The sequence below is a fragment of the Saccopteryx leptura genome, chromosome 9 (assembly GCF_036850995.1).
Source record: "Saccopteryx leptura isolate mSacLep1 chromosome 9, mSacLep1_pri_phased_curated, whole genome shotgun sequence".
Taxonomy (NCBI): Eukaryota; Metazoa; Chordata; class Mammalia; order Chiroptera; family Emballonuridae; genus Saccopteryx; species Saccopteryx leptura.
In genome coordinates, this window is record NC_089511.1 from 51,979,549 (window position 1) to 51,998,142 (window position 18,594).

The following is an 18,594-nucleotide window of genomic DNA, read 5'->3' on the forward strand; positions in this document are numbered from 1 at the left end:
ACCTTAGTTGTTCATTGATTGCTTTCTCATATGTGCCTTGACTGCGGGCCTTCAGCGGACCGAGTAACCCCTTGCTTGAGACAGCGACCTTGAGTCCAAGCTGGTGAGCTTTGTTCAAACCAGATGAGCCCGCGCTCAAGCTGGCGACCTTGGGGTCTCGAACCTGAGTCCTCCGCATCCCAGTCCGACACTCTATCCACTGTGCCACTGCCTGGTCAGGCATCAGTGAGACTTTTTATAGAGCAATTAAATTATTAAATATGATTGACAATTTGATTATAAATTTAAAAAGGACTATCCATTTTTTACTTAGTGACTAAGTTTATTTCATTCCAAACATTTGAGAATTAGAGAAATAGGAAATGTACTTACTATTTTCATGCACACAAGTAAAAGTAGCACAATGGCACAATAATCCCTGTAGTTTAAATCTAAATTGCATCTTTGCTAAATATGCAAATAAGTATTACTGGGCCAATTCCTAATCCCAATTTCTCTATATGTAGTTACTTTGATCACTGAATTCTTTATTTACTTTACCAGACTTACAAATTACTCAATGCATCAAGCCTTATTAAATCAGGAACTGTTACTGCATAAAATCCTGTGTCTCACATTAAGTACTTATTCAGGAGAGGGCCAACATTTTGTCTTGCATGTCTCATCGACCAGGTATTTGTATTTTGTCTTTAAAGCTCACTTTCTGAAAGGTCTTACCCACTTTTAACATTTGTTTTGAATTTTTCAATTACAATTGACATACAGTATTTGTTAGTTTCAGGTATAAGTTCTTACCCCTCTTTTAAATGTTTCTCTAGATGTTTATTTACAGATTGCAGTGCTCTTTGATAACAAAGTATGAAATGGAATTTCTAAGCATTTATGGAATGACCATTTAAGTAAACAAGGTTTCTGACGGAAACTATCTACACTTATTTACTGAAGTGTATGTTTGTTGATACTTCTAAATCTTGAAGAAAGCAAGACTTGAAAGTACAAAGTCATTTGACAAGAGCCAGGGCCACAAGTTATGACTTTTTGTCTGTATGCTACAATGTTCTCTGTATTGTTTTAAAGTCCAGAGTAGACATGGTCTGATTTAATCTCATCTTACCTGTTATAACAATAGAATAAGAAACTTTGTCATTGATGAGGGGCTATGGGTGTTTACTGAAGCATTTTATTTTTGTAGATTTTCCCAAGAACTGACAAAACTAAACTCAGTAGGACATAAAAATACACCATGGTGCAGATGAGTCCAGGAAAAGTCATGGCAACTGATTTGCAAGTGGATTAAGAGATGTTAATAATTGATTTGGTTTTCCTTGAAGACCCTTAGAGTAGACTTCTGGAGTTACTTTGGATTGTTGATGAGCCAAGCTAAAGCAAAACAAGGCTGCATTAACCTTTTGTTCTATTGGCTTTTAATTACTGGCTTGTGTATTCTATCTGGAACTATTGTCATGTTCCTTTGGAACCTGGCCCTTACTTTAAAAACATACAGAATATGGCTGCTTTGTAAGATAACACTGAATGATTCCCATTATTATAATATCAAAGCAAAGATAAAATTTTAAGCTCCATACCTTTTGAACTGGGTTGAATTATCGTATTTAGTTTCCAATATGTAGGGAGAAATGTTCACTTCTTCATAATGATAGTCAGTCATAAGTTATAGAACCCAATCCTGATATTTAGAATGATAATAGAATTGATTCAGAATGCACAGCAACCTTGGAAAAATAATTGTGAATAATAAAAGATACCTGATTCTTACTCCTTGATTTTGTGGAAGCTGGTAATATTAGAAGAGATAGAAGAAAAAAACAAGCAAACTAATAGTGATTGTCTATTTCCTAAAGAAAGTGAGTATACTAGTGTACAGATATGTAGTTTTAAAGGGAGGTTGAGATTATTCCAATACTGTTTTTCTATTACTAGACTGTGTATATATGTCTTGGTGTCATCATCTCTATACCTGCAAATTTGCATTTTCATTGCTTTTAAAACTTCCTTTATTGTACAGGCAGAAATCAAAAGAGGAGGTGCAATTCTGGGCAACTTTGTTCCTCTTTAGCAGTTGTGTAAAGTTTGGTGTTTCACTATTTAAAGGGTACCCTGTGTAGATTAGCGATTGTCTGTGTATTCTAATACCCATACCCCATGGTGAATCTTATGGTCATGCATGTTTGGGAAACAATATGTTAGCTCTGTCTCCTGCACCAAATAACACCTATTCTCTTGTTGTATAGTTATGTTTTTATTACTAAGCTCTTTCAGAACTTTGTAAACTCTGTGATGTTATATACAGAAAGAGTATGTCAATATTTACACTTTTTCTAGGAGGAGGATCCATATCTTTCACATATGCGAAATAAATAAGTACACAAACAAGCAAGCAAAACATTAACAAATCTGTATCTCGAACTAATTTAAGGGCCATTAGAAAATATACTTTATGCTCCTTGTTACATTTCAACAAAAAAACAGAATCTGTATTTCTTACTGATGTATTTTTCTTAGCACTTGACAATGGTTAGAATTGCGTGAAGCCTGGCTTAATTTCTTGGACCCAGTTCCCCACAATAGTAAGTTAGGAAATTAGGTTCCACACTTAACTCCTTCAGCCAAAAGAAATTTGTTTAATAAAACAATGGTCACTTATGTAACCAATTTATTTAGTCTCCTTGCCCAGTCAAAATTTTATCAACTCTAAAAAAAGTAGGACACATATAATAAATTCAAATAATCTGTAAATAATTCTGAGTTAAAAGAAAAAGGAAATATTCCTTCAAGTAATAAGCAAAAGTGATAACATATCAAAAGAAGCTTAATCATTCGTAGTTCAGCTTTTTTACAAAGGTCCCTTTAGATGGAGCATTGACCTTTTTTTTTGTATTTTTCTGAAGCTGGAAACGGGGAGGCAGTCAGACAGACTCCCGCATGCACCCTACCGGGACCCACCCAGCATCGCCCACCAGGGGGCGATGCTCTGCCCATCCTGGGCGTTGCTCTGTTGTGACCAGAGTCACTCTAGCGCCTGAGGCAGAGGCCATGGAGCCATCCCCAGCGCCTGGGCCAACTTTGCTCCAATGGAGCCTTGGCTGTGGGAGGGGAAGAGAGAGACAGAAGAAGGAGAGGGGGAGGGGTGGAGAAGCAGATGGGCGCTTCTCCTGTGTGCCCTGGCCGGAATCGAACCCGGGACTTCCGCACGTCAGGCCAACGCTCTACCACTGAGCCAACCAGCCAGGGCCTTTTTTTTTTTTTTTTAAAGATTTATGTATTGATTTTTATAGGAGAGAGAGTGAAAGAGGAGGGAGGAGTGGGAAGCACTAACTCATAGTAGTTGCTTCTCATATGTGCCTTGACCGGGCAAGCCCAGAGCCTCAAACCGGTGACCTCAGCATTCCAGGTCAATGTTTAGATGGTGATATCTATGTTAAAGAAAAAAAAAAGTTATTAACTAAGAAAGAAAAAGTGTTCGGAGTCTTTGTGATGAAGAAGTGACTTTTGTCCCTAAAGCATAATTTAAATGAGAAAAAAATAAAAGTGTCTAAACCAGGGGTTGGGAACCTTTTTGACTGAGAGAGCCATGAACGCCACATATTTTAAAATGTAATTCCATAAGAGCCATATAACAACCCATGTACCTTACGCATTATCCAATAAAAATTTGGGGTTGTCCAGAGGACAGCTGTGATTGGCTCCAGCCACCCGCAACCATGAACATGAGTGGTAGGAAATTAATGGATTGTAATACGTGAGAATGTTTTATATTTTTAATGTTATTACTTTTTTTAATTAAAGATTTCATTCCTATGGATCTAGATCCAGAAGGTCAGGAGTGAAGAACAAGTTAAAAGAGCACCAATACTCTTGGCATGAAATCATCATCCCCAGACTTATTGAGCTACTGTTTTCCTTGGGTCATTTTAATTCACCCCCAAATTCTTCTCTGGTTTCTGGAGCCTCCTAAAATTTCCAGGGTGCGAGAACTATGGTTCTCAACCCTTACTGTGCATAAGAATCACTTGATGAACTTAAAAAACAAACAAACAACCATACAGGCATTTTGGGTACTGCTTCCAGAGATTTCTGATACACTCAGTCTATGATTGGGCCCAAATTAAGTTGTTTCTAAAAGATGTTTGAGTAATTCTGATGTACAACAAAAGGCTAAAGATCACTTGATTAGAGATCTTTCCAGCCTAATTTCACAGAGCCCAAATGTAAAAATTTGGGGGTGTTTTTAAGAGCAATTAGCAATAACATCATACTTCATATATATAAAATAGTACCAAAGTAGTCTGAATTTACCCTCTTAATATCTGAGATTCTAAATGCAGCAAATGCATTGGATATTATTAAAAATGATCTTATTATTAATTGGATTTAGTAGAAAATCAGTAAATGTTTGACCATATACGAACTGTTGTAGGTTTTGATCCTAACAGATGTCCTTTTTGAGCACTTTGTGGAATGAACCCTGCTGTTGGCCCTTTAAATGAGATGGAGCTTTAATTTTCCAAAAGTAGCGATGCAGTTGGAATGCTAGAAATGCACATTTGTTGCATATGCTCCATTCTAGTAAACCATTTCCTAAATTACTATATTGGTCTCTTGATTGTGTAGTTACTGACAGAAGTCCACAAATACCATTAGGATTGACTAGTAGTCTTGTTTTTAAAGGTTCATGAGAGAGAAAGTGGATTTCATATAATCAGCCAATAATGAAATACAATGCTGTTTTTCGTCCTCATGAATCTGTCAAGAATTGACTTGTTAAAAACTAGAACTGGGGTTTTAAACTGGAGCATGTTGAAAGCTCACCTAGGAAGCTGTTTCACACTTCTCCCAAGTGGAGAGACTAAATTTGTGTTTGGTTATAATGAAATAGCTAAAATGTTATACAGCTTTACTCTGTGGATGATTCTATCTAAAAAATGACATAAGCAGGCTGTGTTAGAATCAGTATCTCTAGCATGTTCCTCCTGTCTATCTATAGCTGTAATATTGAATCAGGTAGTGCCTGGCTGAAGGTCATGGGTTACACACAGCTATTCACATACTTTATTTTTGAGACAGCTGAATTACTCCCTGACCTGACTGTCATGAGTGGGAGGATCATCTTCATCTTTATGCCTTCCTGCCCTTTCTAAAAATAGTAGGGCCTTTAACAAGGAGATATTTTAAGCAGCTCATATTCACTTGTCTCATCAGGAGAAGCTTATTTTGGCCACTTGCATGTGTCAGATTTGCATTTGTGCAGTTAGACATTTGGAGCCTAGTCAACGTTTTCCCACACCTCTCATATAAGAAACTTGCAAACTTCAAGTCACTAGGATTACTAACTGAGAGTCAGTGGGTAAACAGAAACGGAGGGAAGCTACTTTTTAGAAATGTGAATAGGCTTCCGATACTATCCATTTCAGACATTTGCACATCAGCCCTCAGCTTTTCGGATCTGTTTTCATAAAGCCTGGCTGTGAGTTCACTTCAGAGACCTCAATGATCTTGCTGCTTTTAGCAAATATTTATAGAAGCCACTGCCAGCCTGTGGATAAGGGAAACTTAGGAGAAACTGCCATCCAAAATCTGAACAACCAAACCAAAACCAAGCAAAACAAAAAGATCCAAAACAAAGCCAAAAAAGAACAGCGCAAGCGATCCGTGCTCACAAGACGCATAGAAAAATGCCAAGAGGTAACTTTGATGTGATAACTGGATTTGTCGGTCACGTGACTGGCATGCAGTGGGTACTTCATATTTTTCTTTTTTGAAAGACAAGTGCAAATCTATGTGTTTTTTTCTGCACAACCGGGACCAAAAAATTATGAGTGTGAGAAAACACAGACTCTAGAGGCGAGATGGAACTTAAGCAGGTAAACCCTGTTCCGCAGCCAGGTCACTCCTGTACAGTTGTCCGCGGTACTCGTGTTTGCCCCTCTCAGAAATTTCCATTTTTTCGCATCAAAAAATCCAGATACGAAGCCGAAGCTGCTTTCTTCGCCAACCTGAAGCTGTCTGATTTCAACATCATTGACACCCTTGGAGTTGGAGGTTTCGGACGAGTAGAACTGGTAGGTGGTTATTCTTTGAATGCTTTTGAAAGCCTCTCTCTTTCTTTTTAACTCTTTCTCCCATAATAAGATTTCTCTCATTTCTTCTCTCTCATCTCTTATTGCTAGTGTTCCAAAATTGGTACCAAATCATTTCATATCAGCACATCGGAGTTCACAAAGTGGGTTTTATTATATAGGCAATAAACTAAAAAAAGAAAAATACATGCCAATTTACTTTCTAGAAAACCACTTTCTATTCAGTGAAAAGTAAATACATTTACTTAATGAGGTCACAAAGTGCTTTTTATCCAGCTGATGTTCTATGATCTTTATTTGCTCCCGTAGTTCTGAGCATTGCTCATTAATTTAATTATGTACCCTATCTACAATCATAATAATTAAAATGTAAATTTAAATAGATATATAGAGAAATGAGATATACTGCTCACAAAAATTAGGGGATATTTGAAAATGAATAAGAAGCGATAAAAATGAAGCATTTGATTTTTTTTATTAAGCAAGAACATCAGAAAAGCAAATGACAAGTCAAAGAGAGCTGTTTGATTATGCAAATGAGATGCAAAACCAACTTTTATTTCATTGGTGAAAATGCACTATACAAAAGGCTGAAAGTACTGGAGTATCTACACGTTCCCTGATCCTCTGACCCATTGTTGTATATATAATTAATGATCCTTGCCACTGCTTTAAAAAAGTCAAGTAAATGATGTTGTAGTAGTAACTCTGTGATTGTGTAGTTGCAAGCACCTGTTTAGATGATAGTGCTTTTTCATATGCAACAACCATATTAAATAATACAGTTTGAATATTTTATATAATTAATATCGTACACATTTATACATACACAACTAAGTTTTCATGAAGATAATGAAGACATTTTGGTACAATTTTATAAATTAAATTCTGCATACAGTGATATAAAGCAAATGAAAGCTTTTGTTTGAAATACAAATTTTAAAAGTGGCATTGCAACAAAAATTTGAAAAATAATGTATTCTAGTGACTATATAGCTGCATTTTAAAATTCTGTGAAATAAGCTCTATTTGAATGCAAAGATTAATTTCCACCTCTCTGCTGAAAATGAAGGAGTCCCTGATATCAGACACCAGTACAGTATGTTAGGAACTCCCTGAGACTATGTACAGTGAAGTAAACAGTTAGTGTTACCATCAGGGTACTAGAGAAATACCCTTCATAAAATATATCTGACCCAGTGTTATTTTTGCTATTTGTGCATTTGAACTGCAATTGGGTCTTCTGACTTTAGCAGGCAGAAAGATGTTATTTACTTAATATTAGACAAGAAGCTTTTAGAGCTATTATATGTCTTACTGAAGTTTCATTATGTGTCCTTAAACACTAATTGAAGATATTATAGTAATACCTGTACGGCATCTGACATAAGTTCTGACTTCTTAGTGTGCCTATAAGGATATAGGCATTTTTCGTTATAGAAGTAAAAATCAAGTGAAGATCTGAAAAAAAATCTGTTGCTTTTCTGAATTATGTCAATTAATGTAGTCTTTATTTTTCAAGAAACTTAAATTTTGTGATAACTGGTCATATAGCTAGTAAAGATGAATTAACAGTGTTATACATGAACAGCTTTGCACTGGGGGGGGGGGGTTGGAAGATATAAATAGGACAGAGGTGAGAGCTCCTTGCCATGGAAGGCTTATTGTCTGGTGGGTTTATTGACATAGTTGTATGTGTCAAAACCCTTCTCTGAATGAAGCAGTATAGAGGACAGAATTCCCTACAGATTGATTTTGTTGTTGTTTTCATTTCTTAAATATTTTTTAAATACTACAGGCAATAATATTGCTGTTTTAGTTGGCAAAAAAAAATAAAAATCAACATTATAACTACTATGTGGACTACTAGAGGTCTGAGAACTTCCAGTTGTGAACTTTCAAAGTACCAGTGGGATGTTTTATGAAATGTAGTATAAGAATTTATGTTGGATTGTTGAAATGTTAAAAATTGCTCACAGATACTGAGACCACTTCAAGCTGAGCAATTCAATGCCAAGCAGATAATTCAAAACTTCTAGAAAATCCCCTTCATGTGTGAGAAGAGACAAGCAGCTAATGACAAAATAAGAGAAGGTTAAATATGGACATTCAAAAAGTAACACAGTTTAAAAAGAAAACATGTGTGTGTTTGTGTTTTGTAGTTGTGTGGGTATCTGTGTGTGTCTGTATGTGTGTGTCTGAGTATATACACATTCATGTATAACCTCCATTCTAGTAGAGAGAGTCAAAGGTCTTTTAGCTTCATTTTCTTTTCATGAACATTATATCTTATTTTTACATAGATCTTTACAGACTAATAAAAACCATACCACAGGAATTAATGTGTGTTAAAGCTATATCCCAGTTTTCAAAAACTTTAGAAACATTGATGAATGATAAATCCATAACTGGTCATTAGGTACATTAGGGGAAAAGACACATGTCCTTAACCTCTGATACCTTTTATAATCTTGCATTTCCCAAAACTCACTGTGGGAATAATTGGAATATCCAAATTTCCTTCGCTATTCAATGTGGACTAGCCATTTCACTGCTCACTATACCCTAGAATCCAGTGCTCCAAGTTCTCACCACTTACTAACTGCCTGACAATATTAATTACTGGGTATAAAATATGTCCTCTGTAATTGTTCATCTTTTACATGCATTCAGTGGTTCTACAATTGGGATTTGGCCTCAACACTTTTACTGTAGTTGCACATATCATCATCATAGCATATAGTAAACCACCGTGAAGACAGAGGTTACTACACAGGGAGCAGAGTGTACCTTTAGAGCAGTATCCACATTATTCATAGCTAGGAGGAGGATCTAGGCAGATCCTAGTTCTGTTGTGATTGCAGAAGTTTTCTTTTCAGACTCTCTGAGAATGATGCATGCAAGATAATTTTATCAATATTATTGAGTGCTATTTTAAGCCATACAACCTTGACATGGACTCATTTCATACATATATACACATATACTGATTCCTTGAACATAGCAGTCTTTAGTACAGTTATAAAGTTGTTTAGGTAAGTGACACTGTAAAAAAATATCACATTACATGTTAGTTTTACAATAGTATTTACACCCCCCCAGGAATAGATTAGATTATAAGATTATAAACTTTTAAAGTGAGTATGAAGAATCAAGAATTTAAATTTTTGAACCCCATTTCCTGTTCAAATTTTGTTAGAAGTGTAGTTTATATAGCTGTGTTCATGTTATTTTACATAATGATATGTCCTTCTAAGACTTCTTAGCATTTCTTAATTTTTATCATTCATGTCAATTTAAATGAATTTAGATGCAGGAATATATTTCAGGCAGGAGTATTGATAAGTAGTGAACTGCCAAATTCAAGAGTTGTGAATTGAATTTTAGTACAAACTTAAGTATTTGTGTAGTGACAAGATCAGTAGCTTAAAGTAAACGTTTTATATGAAAGAGAGTTCCGTTAAGCTATTCACTCTATTTCATAAATACATTTAGCATAACTAATTTTAACTAGTTTAATATCAGACGTGTCCTGTTCACAACCATTACCTTTGAAGCCATTTTTACTGCTTTCTTTTTCTGTTTTCAGGCATATACCATGTTTTCTGCCCATGTCTTTTATTTTGAAGAATGAACTTTCTAATTCATTCAGTGCTACCTGTTTAACATTATATCTTTCAGAAAGCCACATTTATTTATAATAACATTCAGCAAAAGAACTCAGCTCTCTTTTTATATGTGATTTACTAACTAAAGTAAAGACATCTAGGTAAACCTCTTAATTTCTAAAGTGTGACTGTAAAATACAAAGATTGATTTTACAAATCACAAATAAAAAATCCCATTGCTTTATGGTCATATTCCTAATTTATTTTACTTTTGCCTTTGTTAAGAGAGGAGCTTACTTTTTAGAATGGACTTGTACAACTCAAACTTTTTAATCTGAAAATGCTATGTAGTGGTTGTTTTAAATGTTAGATATAAAAATCTCATTATCCAGCAATTCATTACCTCCCATACCAGAACAACATACATGGACAAAATATATAAGAACAAAGATCTAGAAAATATAATTACTGTCTTCATGGATTATATCTTTTTTCCATCATTTTTTATATGTTTATGTAGTGAGCTCTCTGCTAAGATCTATAAACTTTAATAGAAAATAGCACCTACCTCTATGGGCTCACTATTTGCTGGAAGGAACAATTATGCAAACTAGTAAATAAACTTATAATCAAAGTCTGAGCAGCATGTGCTCAAGGCATCAAGGAACAAGATTTCTTGGAGAGGTGTATTTCTGACAGAGGAAGAGTTAAGTCATTGACATAAAAAAACAATGGAAACATTATGGCCTGCTCTTATAAAATAAAGCTATTGAAGAACAATTTATTAATAAACTGATATTAATAATGATTACTAATTAATTGATATTCCTTCCTAACTAAAATAATCAAACTTTTTATTTGAATGCTGCTTTATGAACTTCAAATTGCTTTCATATCCATTATACAATTTTGCCTTTATAACTCTCCTGGAAAGAGGACATGTGGCATGATCTACATTTGACAGGGAAAAAAGTCAAATAGAAATCATATAAATGAGCTAAGAACACACAGTCATTGAAAGAGCTATTGTTACTGCCCTGAATTACTGATTGTTTAACTAAAAGCTTTTTCTATTATCTGGCTTCTAAAAGTATTTAGATTCTTATCACCACCACCAACAGCCATCACAATGAAATCAAACAAATGTTACTTCACTGTCACATGTACACCTTTGTTTAAAAAGAAATCTTTTCTATTTCCAGAATCTGTGTTAGAATAAACCTAGAATAAATATTATGATTCTATTATTCATCTTTATTTCTGTTAAACTTTCAGGGGCTTTCCCTCCTTGAATGTTTTGCTGGTCTTGGTGGTAAAATGTCTGTGGAGGATAAGACAGGATAAGGGATAGTGAAAAGCTAGAACATGGCAATTAGAATTTCAGAATTCAGATCTTACCAGCTGTGAATGCTTAGTCTTTCATTCAAACCTCCTGAGCCTCAGCTTCCTTATCTCCAAAATGAGGATAACAGTAGGATATGAGTCTCACAAAGTTGCAAAAATTATATGAGTTCAAGCCCCCAAATGGGACCACATACGTCATAGGTCAGTAAGTATTGTCAATATTGTTTTACTAATCATTAATGTTAAGATATGCTAATGATACCTATCTTTCTTATTTCCAGGTATCGTCATAGAAAAGGAAGGGAATGGAATACTTGAACTCTTTTCTCTCCCATTGCTAGGCTAAGCATTGAGAGTACAAGCATTTCTCCAAAATAAGAGCCTGAGGTCTTCAAATGACCTTCAGTGATAGCTTGTATTGAATTCCCCAAACCACTAACGCTCCTTACTTTCTGATCTATCATGAGTGGAGATGGAAAATAATTTTCAATTTTCCTCACACTGAACCTTTGCGTACCTGAAATGGTCTGTTTTGATTTATCCATCTCTCTTCTAAATTGTAAAGCCCTACCTCTTAACCTCTCAATGGGAGATTGCTTTCAGTGCAGACTGCTGAGTCTTACCCAGTTTATCCACATTCTTCTAAAACCTCTCATTCCTTCTAGGACACCATCCCAGAGTCAGGCTGCCCAGAATGGGGCAGTGTACATGTTGCAAGAAGCATGGCATACTCAGTCAGCCACATTTGTGTAGCAGGGGCTTTGGGCTATACCTACGGGCATCCACTCCCCTCTCAGGGTATTTTTGTTAGCTTCCTGGGTATTGTCTGTTGTAGGCAAGCAGGCCTGGAGGGCTATGTGAGCCAATTAAAATAAAATAGAGCCTAAAAGATGATCAAGCAAGAAATTAGGTGATAAACACTTTGCTCAATCAACAGAGTTTTGTTTCATGATTCTGAAAGGCAGACAGCTTAACTCCAAAGGGAAACCCCATGTAAGATGAAAATATTTCAAGAGCTTTTTACTGCCAAGCCACGTGACAGTGAGCTAGAATAGCTCCGGGATCTCTGGGCAGCGCTGGCAGGTGTGCTCCCCGGTGATTTACACTGTGGAGGGTGCCTGGGGGAACCCTGCTGCCCCGAGACCTTGTGTTGTCTGCAACCAAAGTGGCTACGTACCCAACACTAGCTGAAAACTTCCATTTTGCCTCAATTTAACACAGCCATGTTTCTAGGCGTACTCTACTTGGTCTATCACTAAATATGCCATCCTCATTTTATATTTCCTCTTCAAAAGCGAACTGACGCAAATTATTCACTATGATACATAGTACTGATTTCTACAAAAAAACATTATTTAGATAGCTAACAAAAATCCAATCCAGTAAATGATAATTGAGTGTAATAGGTGCAGTCACACTATAATGGGACTCCTAAGATATCTAACTATACGGCAGAAATCACAGGTAGTAAAGCCAGCCTCAACCTTGGTATAGGCTAATAAAGTAAGATATGGCTTACTTCATCATGTTACAGTAGAATATATTTTCTTTTGTACACTGGTAATTGTAAAAATTTGACTACACAATAATGACAAGTATAATAGAACAGTTACTTTCTTGCACATCTGTTGAAATTATAGGAATTTTCTATTCTAGCTATCTGTTAAAATGAACATTTTTATTAAAAGTGTTTGAAATCAGTGTCTTATGGTAAAGTATTAAGTTAATAATTCCTCCTCCAAACCTGCTTGTTATTCTAGAAAGATCAATATAAATCTAGAAGTCTTAAGATAATGGGTGATAAAACATTTTATGCAAAAGTTAACACTTGGTCATACTTGTCTTTTAGTTTTCTGTGACATAAATTTGATTTTTTTTACCCAAGTGAAATTATAGGCACATCACATTCAGCAACAATTTATTTATTAAGAAATTACCTACAGCCAGACAAGGCAGTGGCACAGTGATAGAACGTCAAACTGGGACCCAGAGGACTCAGGTTTAAAACCCCAACGTCGCCAGCTTAAGCGTGGGCTCATTTGATTTGAGGGAGGCTCACCAGCTTGAGCCCAAGGTTCCTTCCTTGAGTCACTCAGTCAGCTGTAGCCCCCTAGTCAAGGCACATATGAGAAAGCAATCAATGAACAACTAAGGTGTTACATGAAGAACTGATGTTTCTCATCTCTCTCCCTTCCTGTCTGTCCCTATCTGTCCCTCTCTTTGTCTTTCACTGTCTCTGTCACAATATATATATGCTTTGTGGTATATAGAAACATTAGCTATAATTCTTGCCTTCAAGGGATGTCTGTCTTCTCCTAAGTAAGAAGATAGAATCAACATATATGAAAAACATCAAATGAAATTCATTAGTATTATGTTAAATTCTGAATTATGCAGATGGATTCTCAGTATTTCAAAAAGAGAAAGAACATTTGGAGTCGCAGGTATAGAGAAGGCCCTGAGAAGACACAGGACTCAAGCCAGGGTTTAGAGAATAGGTTAGTTGTTAAGTAAACAGATGGGCAAAGGCCATTCCAGGCAAAGATTACAACACAGAAGGCCACATGTTTTCACAGGCCACCGAAGCAGGTGGCCTGACTAAAGTACAAGGTGTATGGAAGAGCAGTGAGAAAATGTTTTAGATAGCAATAGGTAGAGTATAACTGTATTATATTCTTAAAAGTGATTAGACTTTAAAGTATTAGGCATTTTGGTGTATTAAGTCAAGCGATGAAAGCATATAAACACAGACTCAGCTCTAAACTTTCATTCATGAAATAAAAGAATAGGCTGTAAGGTGACCAGACAGAATATTTTTAGGTGGTACTGCTACCAGAGATAAACAGTATAATTTCTCTTCTGAATAAGGTAGATTCTTTGTGTCAAAATATATTCTACTTACCTGAAAATTTTATGTAAACACTTTCAAAGAGAGATCCCTTCCAGAAGAAGAAAACATAGTCCCCTTGTGTATTTTAGCAATATTGAAAATACCCATGTGCTTTGAAATAAAATGATCTTACTTTCTGGAAATAAAAATAGAAAAGATCATTCTGTACGTTTCAGTGTAGCTCATCAAATGTACACATTTAACTTATTAATAATTCATAATCTCTTTCTCATATTACTATTCCCCATTACCATTGGCATACACCACTTAGTATTAGCTTGAACATTAAACTCTTGGATTTTGTGGGCCAGATGGCTGGGTTCTTAACCCTATCAGCCATGAGCAAAAACTAGTAAATATGTGTTGAACTGACTTAACTACATTAGAAATACATTTATAGTTGTACAAAATCTTGTGAAACTTTTGAATTATAAAAAATTATAAAAACCTTTGAGGAAAAAGGTTTTTTTCATTTTATGAATATTAGAAAGGGTGAGTTTCAATATAGCATATATTACTACATTAACATCTGACTATAAGCCATTTGATTAAAATTCTTCTAGTAACAGTTAAAAAAGCCATGACTTATTTATGCCCTGCATCTCTAAAGTATGTCTAAAAGGCAAGACCTTTCATGAGTTAGCCTGGTTACATCTCAGAGTTGAGTTTTGTGCTATGTGATTCTTACATTCAACACATTTTAAATCTTCACAGTGAATAAATGAAAAAATTGAATATTCGACTCCATCTATGTGAAGTTTTAGATTATAAATGTGCTTTAAGTTTTAGGGTAAGTTGAATTACAGTATGTAAAATATTCAAGCCATGAATTTAGAAATGTGTAAGCAAGTTTTAAGACTATTGCATGTAGCATTTTTATATGAGTAAGTCATAGAAGTAAAATCTTGGGTGGGATAAAACGTATTTGATTATTTGATTAAGGAAAATAAAGTGTATTTTGGGTAATGCAATATAAATGTCAATTTTAATAATAATCACAAAATGAAATAAGGTTTAACACAGATATTGTAGGGGAGAGAAATGGTATGTTTCAATTGTATATTTCAGTAAACAGTCTCAAATCAATATAGTCAAAATGAATGATTGCTAATTTCTGATTAAGGGAAATCTAATGTTTTTTGAATTGCAAGTGATTTCTTCATATTGTAGTGAAAAATAGAGAAGTATAAATTTTTTTATGATCTTCTTCTAAATTGAATGTGAAATATCTTTTGACCCTGGCCATTTAGTTCAATGGTAGAGCGTCAGCCCGGTGTGTGGAAGTCCTGGGTTTGATTCCCAGCCAGGGAACATAGGAGAAGCACCCATCTGCTTCTCCATCCTTCCCCCTCTCTTTTCTCTCTGTCTCTCTCTTCCCCTCCCGCAGCCAAGGCTCCATTGGAGCAAAGTTGGCCTGGGAACTGAGGATGGCTCCATGGCCTCAGCCTCAGGTGCTAGAATAGCTCTGGTAGAAAGAAGCAACACCCCAGATGGGCAGAGTATCACCCCCTAGCGGGCCTGCCAGGTTGATCCTGGTCGGGTGCATGTGGGAGTCTGTCTCTCTGCCTCCCCATTTCTCACTTCAGAAAAAAAAAAGTAAAAATAAAAAAGAAAGTTAAGTATTTTTTTGAAAAAAAATTTTAAACTATCTTCTCTATAAAAATAACATCCTTGATTAATTTGAATTAATAGTATAGCTACTTCTTGTTGTTTGTTGTCACTAGCTATAGAATTGAATTTTAAATCTGAAGGCAAGTTATAAAGCAAATGGGATTTTCTATATTTTTGATGAGCGGTTGAGATAAAGGTGAGAATGAAAGCAAGGCTAAAAAAAGAAAATAAGAAAATAATTTACTTTTTTTTAATTTAAAATTTTTTTAATTATTTTTTTATTTATTCATTTTAGAGAGGAGAGTTAGAGACAGAGAGAGAGAGAGGAGAGACAGAGAGAGAGAAGGGGGGAGGAGCAGGAAGCATCAACTCCCATATGTGCCTTGACCAGGCAAGCCCAGGGTTTCAAACCAGTGACCTCAGCATTTCCAGGTCGATGCTTTATCCACTGCGCCACCACAGGTCAGGCAATAATTTACTTATAAATAAAGAAAATAAGCTAATTTTTATGTTCTTTCTTTCTGAAAATGCATTCCTGACTATATATATAACTTAGTGGTTATTAACAAAATAAGAGGATTTACATATAAAATTTTACAAAAGCATCATTCTACTATACCTTTTCAGCTGTGACATCTCTGTTAAACTCATAATCTATCCTTTACATTCTCTGTGTCATTTGGATATATGTCATGCAGCCTGTGTTAAGTTCCCTATGTGTTAAGTTCTCCTTTGTGTATCCTATGGCACAAACATGATGCTCTGGTTTGATCTTGTTAGACATTGACTAAGGGGAAAGAATGTGTGATGTTATTGTGTAGTGCAGAGAGAAAGATGAGGAATAAAATTGTGGGCAACTAGTTTGAAAAGAGATTGTTACCAACTAATTGAAAATGAACATGAGTTTTTCTAAGATTATAATTAGGCTTGTTAAAATTTATAGTGCCACTGTACAGAGTAAAGTAATTCTCATATAAGGATTAGCATTTTTTGGTTAGGAAATGTTAATGAATACAACTCAAGACAAATTTGCAGAATAGAAGCTTTTTGTATATTTAAAAGTAATTCACTCTCTGGCCCTGGAATGGATAGAGCGTCAACCAGGATGTGGCCATCCCGGGTTTGATCCCTGGTCAGGACACATAAGAGAAGCAAACATCTATTTCTCTTTCCCTCCCTTTTCCCCTTCTCTCTCTCTTACCCTCTCACAGCAAGTGGCTTGATTGGTGCCAGCAAAGGCTTCAGGTGTTGAAGATGGCTCGGTTGATTTGAGCATCGGCCCCAGATGGGGGTTGCTGGGTGGATCCCAGTTGGGGCACATGCTGGTGTCTGTCTCCCCTCCTCTCAATTAGAAAACAAACAAACAAACAAACAAACAAGTTTACTTTCTTTTATGAATATAGTAAGTCAGCTCCCCCCTGACAATGTGGGCATATTAGAATTTCATATGCAGGTTATTTGCTTCAGAGTAAAAGCATTTCTTTTTCATTCTCTGTAAAAGTAAAACTGCCTTAAATGCTGACAAATTTTTCATTCAGTTGGTTGTAGCAAAAAAATTAAAAAACATAACTATAAATTGTAATAGTAAAACATTTACAAGTATCTATTTAAATTAGCATTCCCATATATCTTAGAAGTCATAGTAGTAATGATAATAATTCTTGTGTAGTATTTTTAAAGTATTCGATCTTACAATATCTGTGTATATAAGATAAAGTGGTTTTATTACCATATTATAAGGGCGATATATGAATATCAAGAAGATTATATAAACTTGCATATAATTGCAGGATAGATATACATTATTAAAATAGTAAAAGGCATTTCCCAGCAGATTCCTATTATTTGACTAAATATTTTTAAATAATTTTGTGGTGATTATGCACATTTTGCTTAAATTGACCCATGATCTTACCTTTTTATGAAAGTGAGAGTTTGTATAAATTTAGAACTTTGAGTAAATAGCAAGTAGATAAGTAATAAAAAAAGATGATTTTTTAATAAAAATGTTAATAGTTCATAGAAACTAGAATAGAAATGAAATATATAATCTTGATTAATTGAGTAACTTATTAAAGGGGTAAAGATAAGTATTGAAGGAAATGTTTTTCTAACATTTAATTCCTTAAAAAGTAATTTAAAAATATTTTTCACAATCAATAAAGATAAGAACTAGAAAATGTCAAAATACATCTTTTCCGGCACTGTCCTCTTTTTAAAGTTCTTTGACAGCTTTGTTGAGAGGTGATTACATACCATAAAACTGAACAACCATCACCACAATCCAGTTTTAGACCATTTCTATCTCTCCAATAATAACACTTGTGCCTATTTGCAAATATTCTCTATTCCCAGCCCCACATAAGGCAACTATCAACTTATTTTGTATCTCTAAAGATTAGCTCTTTTTGGTTCATATTTTCCTAAGCTAAAATTGTTTTACATGAAATGTTTGGGGTTTTTTTGTATTTTTCTGAAGTTGGAAATGGGGAGGCAGTCAGACAGACTCCTGCATGGGCCCGACAGGGATCCACCCGGCATGCCCACCAGGGGGCGATGCTTTGCCCATCTGGGGCATTGCTCTGTTGCAACCAGAGCCATTCTAGTGCCTGAGGCAGAGGCCATAGAGCCATCCCCAGCGCCTGGGCTAACCTTGCTCCAATGGAGCCTTGGCTGCGAGAGGGGAAGAAAGAGACAGAGAGGAAGGAGAAGGGGAGGGGTGGAGAAGCAGATGGGTGCTTCTCCTGTGTGCCCTGGCCGGGAATTGAACCCGGGACCCCTGCACGCCAGGCCGATGCTCTACCACTGAGCCAACAGGCCAGGGCCACATGAAATGTTTTTACTTTCAATATGTATAATTGTAAATCTAGTTCACTATGGATTCAGGGTTTTAATGTACAGCAACTTTATGCCATTTTTTCCCCTGAAATGTTATGGCAATTTTATGGCTGCTTTATACACTGCTTCAGCTTGGTTACTGTACTGCTAGGGAACTGAACTGGTTGTTTTCCAGAGTGTAGAGTTTGAGGCCAGTATCTAAAGA

At 35.5% G+C, this 18,594-nt stretch overlaps 1 protein-coding gene across 3 annotated transcripts in view; it reads left to right on the top strand.

Annotated features, from left to right (window-relative positions):
* Positions 1 to 18,594, top strand: part of PRKG1 (protein kinase cGMP-dependent 1) — a 1,422,417-nt gene that overhangs the window by 1,366,648 nt on the left and 37,175 nt on the right. For all 3 annotated transcript variants that reach the window (XM_066349797.1, XM_066349796.1, XM_066349798.1), the window contains one exon: positions 5,984 to 6,080. In XM_066349797.1, coding sequence (XP_066205894.1) covers positions 5,984 to 6,080 — 97 coding nt within the window. The remainder of the gene's footprint in view (positions 1 to 5,983; positions 6,081 to 18,594) is intronic.